At 40.1% G+C, this 4,191-nt stretch overlaps 1 protein-coding gene across 1 annotated transcript in view; it reads right to left on the minus strand.

The window, feature by feature from the left end:
* Window positions 1-4,191, minus strand: part of LOC109955406 (rho GTPase-activating protein 29) — a 32,968-nt gene that overhangs the window by 19,222 nt on the left and 9,555 nt on the right. Inside the window, exon 2 of the mRNA XM_020591547.1 lies at window positions 2,340-2,483. Within this exon, the coding sequence (XP_020447203.1) occupies window positions 2,340-2,483 (144 nt within the window). The remainder of the gene's footprint in view (window positions 1-2,339; window positions 2,484-4,191) is intronic.

Below are 4,191 nucleotides of genomic sequence, written 5' to 3' on the forward strand. Positions count from 1 at the left end.
CAGTTACCATAAAGATCAAACTTGATATAGTTCCTGTTTCCAGACTGCTGTCTAGCTTTTATGCTTCCATTTTCTCTTCATGATTGCAAATTCAATCCATACTAGTAGTGGCTGGATAATTATAAATTCCCAACCTATAAAGAAGCACAAAAAGATCATGGCATCTTGAGTTGGGGAGATGATCCCTTGTTCCAGGGAGACTCTTTTGGTCAGCAAAAGAGTGGTTAGACAGTAGTGTAAGCCTCCCTGCCGTGCACCTCTCTGGTCCTGAATGCTAGCGTACAACTCTGCACTGACTTCTTCCTCAGGACATCCTGTGGGTCTCATAACAATGATTCAGAGCCCTGCCCCCCTTGTCACAACTGAAATATGGAAACTACATTATTCAAGTACAGGGGCCATTGTTTTCCCACAGTTCAGAGATAACTGGGACAAGCAGCCCCTGAAAAATGTCTTTAGTCTTAGTGACTTGTCTGATAATTCTGTTACGACAAACTAGATTTCTCGGTCTTATTAAGGCAAACTAAAAAGACATTTGAATGCAGTCTCCATTATCACTTAAGAGCATACTTTTTAGATAAATTAGCAAACCTACAATAGGTTAATCCTGCCTCTCCACAGACACAAAAAGCACCTTTGACATGCATACACTAGATTGGTTGCCGTAAACAGACTCAGACAGCTGCTAGCATCTTCTCTAGACAAAGGGCAACAGAGAGCAGAGAAAGATTTTCATTAAGCTGTGAACAAATTGAGTCTTTTCATGTAGTGGTCCATAGTTTTTCAGTAGGAGAAAATTAACATTCAATGTGACAGGAAAAAAAACTTGTCTGGGTCAGTAAAAGTACATGCAAAGAACACATCACTGATGACACAGAAACAGAGAAGTATAGGCAATACAACAATGGCTGTCTCTGTCTGCCATGAACTCTGTGCATTATACAGATGAGCGAAGCCAAACATGTTATTTACCATTTCAGGTTAATTAAAATGTATCTGTCATCAATTAAAAACCAACAGAACAAGAACAGCTTGAGTGAATAACATCTGCATGTAAGTTCAATTCAATTTTATTTGTATAGCACCAAATCATAACAAAAGTAAGATCTAGAGCTTACTATTAATATTATAGAGGAAAATCCCAACAAATGCCATTTGAAATTTGTTACAGCGCCATGTGTATGGAGAGGGAGGGTTGGACGGAGGAGGATTTTTTTTTTAACCACTAACTTCTGGCAGCTGTCCAAATGCCCCAGGTGTCATGACCAAGCATCAAAGAGCAACATGAGTGAAGAGATGACACCCTCTGAAGACAGTGAGGCGCACAAGACCTGTTATCATCCATGCCTTTGAGTCTTCATCTCTGATGTCTCACTGATTGATTTGTCTTTCAGTCTCTCCTTTTCAGACTTCCTCTGGCTTGCTGGCTGTCTCAATATTGTGTTACCTACTGACCATTAGGGACAGTCCAGGAGTGTGGTGATTTAAAGCACCCCCTTGTGGACCAGCAAATTCCCAAGTTTCCACTTGTTAACTAGATATACAACTACTGTATATTCTGCTGGACTAGATGACAAAATAAATTATAAAAAAAGTAAGATGTTCTTTTAAAAGAGAATTTCAGAAACCTATTTAATGTATGTTTTTTGTTTCATAGAAACTGTGGACGTTGTTTTCCATCTGGTCACTAAAGTTACAATCGGTCAGCCAAAGTTAGTCTCAACCATGCCAGTAATTCCTTTGACTAATCCTATAATGGAGCTCCTTTGTTTCATTTTTGCATTGTACACATTATCATAGAATCATGCAGAATGCAGAGATGCATTCTGAAGCATCTTTAAGAAGTGGGTCATAACTCAGGCATTGAGACAGGGCAGGCAAGCAGTTGGACAACCTTCACCCCACAACATGGAGAAAAGAATGAAATAAATGTGGCTGTGCTTGGTCAACAAGTCAAGTGGCCTCCACTGAGATTCTTGTGCTCAAGTCAGGTGAAGAATTGCATTCCTAGCAGATAAACATGAGAGTTGAGATCCATTTTGTTTGTATTCATTCAGAAGATGGGGAAATGGATCTGTTTAAGGAAAAATAACCCCTCCTAACATGACCTCACATTGTGACCTTGAAGAATCTAATTTCTGACTCGACTCCAACTGAGCAGAGATCAATAAACTATACCTGCAGGTTATTTCCCACAGTGGTTTGAAAGGCTGGTATAAGCAGAACAAGTAATGCAACAGTAAGATTTCATGCCAAGATATTTGAGCAATATCTGGCACCAACGTGCAATTACCTGTATGTCTGTGTGTATCTATGCATGCTAGTGAGTAAATACTGGCCTTTGACTTTGGCAATGACTGTGCCAGCTGCTCCCAGGATGTCTACAGAGTTGAGGGTCTGGTGTTTGCTGATGACAGCCTTGAGGACGCGGAGTAACTCTGACAAACGTTCCTGCACCACCTCCTGAAGACCGTCCTGATTTTCTGGACAAAACAAAACAAAAAGAAAACATTAGAAGGTCACTCAGGTCAAGTCTTCAGTATCAAGACATGACAAGATCAACAAAAGCTTCCTTCAATCAAAATCCCAAACACCACACACACAGTTTGCTCTCACACATTATCGCCTATTAGTCATAGTCACTAAAATCCCACTCATTTTGAGTCACAGGTGAGTCAGTCTCACACTAATTCTTGGCATTCCTTTTGTCACTGCAGCACACATTATTTGGCAAATACTTTGTCATTTGAAACTATGACACTGTGCTGTCATCAGCTCCTTTGGGCAAATCAGGCAAACAGTAAATCCTGTGTTCATTGTACATGTGGTTGTGTTGTATCTGGATGAAAAGCAGAAGACAGACTTGGTTGTGGTTGACAGTCAGTGACAAACTCGGGTGCATAAAACCACTGTGAAGCAACTTCATTTCTGCTTCATCCAGGCAGAGTGTGACACCATGTACAACGGAAGAGGTGTGTACTGTAGACAGGTTATACCGTCTCAGTCACGGTTAAAACATTCCCACAAAGGCAGAGACAATTAACAGAAAAATTAAGTCACCTTGCTAAATAAGGATGAGGAAATAAAATTTTTGTGGTAACCCAAGTGGTACACATAGTGGCAATTATGCACACAGGCTTTTTCTGCAGTAATCATATCAATGTGTGTGTAAAATCATACAGTTTGGGTAGCAAGAAAAGTTGAGGACAATCTTACATTTCTCTGGTACTAATGAGGTTTCAGAAGATGACACTTCAGTATGAAAAGTGTACAATATGCCCTGAGACTGCTCATCTCCCTTTACTTCTTTTAACCACATCACATTTGATCAGTCCTGCTTTGAAGGGCAAGTCTTAATTGTATTTCACAAAGCATTTTCCTGACCATATATGTTCTATTGGATTTTTTGCTATACAGAAATCCTACAGCACTTTTCAAATCAATGTTAGTGTTTTACAGACAAGCTCTTTGTACAAAATAACAGCTTACAAGAAAGACAACACACATAAAGACAAGATAAATTTTTTCCAACCAACAAGTGGCAAAGGTTTCTGTTTCTATCTGATGCAATTAATTAGCAGTGGCTTTCAGAGTTGGCACCAAACAATAGGTGAGTTCATGCCTGACTCATTGTTTAGAAGAAGCACAAGCACCAGCTGGAAACAGAAAAGTCATCAGTTTTTCCATCAAGGCCAACCCTCCAGGTGGCAAGGCGGGATGAGAGAATTTATTGGAACGTTAAAAGGACTTACAAAAGGAGTGAAAACCAGAGCCCGGGTGTGTGTGTGTTCCACTTTCTACTCCCCTCTTATTCATATGATCACACACTAATTAAATTGGCTGGTGTAAAACATGGTAAAAGAGACATAATCTGCAACTGAGACATAGGCTCAGGCCATGTGACAGTATTTCTAAAATGACAGCAGAGGCAAATATTTACACAGATACTAAGCAAGAGAAGATTTGTTAAATAACATTACTACCAAGATAAAGAAGACATTTCATGAAGACATTTTCCAAATACATGAAAAATAAATAAAACAATTACAACACTGTCCATCTTGCTGGTCAGATGCTAGCCAGTCCAGCCACCACCCCAGTTTCAACCCCTAAGGATTAGAGAAGAAGCATCCTGTAGAGCAGGGGTCTCACCTGCTCACTTGCCCCAAGGCAGGAGGTCCCTTACCCTGC

Source organism: Monopterus albus, unplaced genomic scaffold, assembly GCF_001952655.1.
Source record: "Monopterus albus unplaced genomic scaffold, M_albus_1.0 scaffold14.1, whole genome shotgun sequence".
Classification (NCBI taxonomy): domain Eukaryota; kingdom Metazoa; phylum Chordata; class Actinopteri; order Synbranchiformes; family Synbranchidae; genus Monopterus; species Monopterus albus.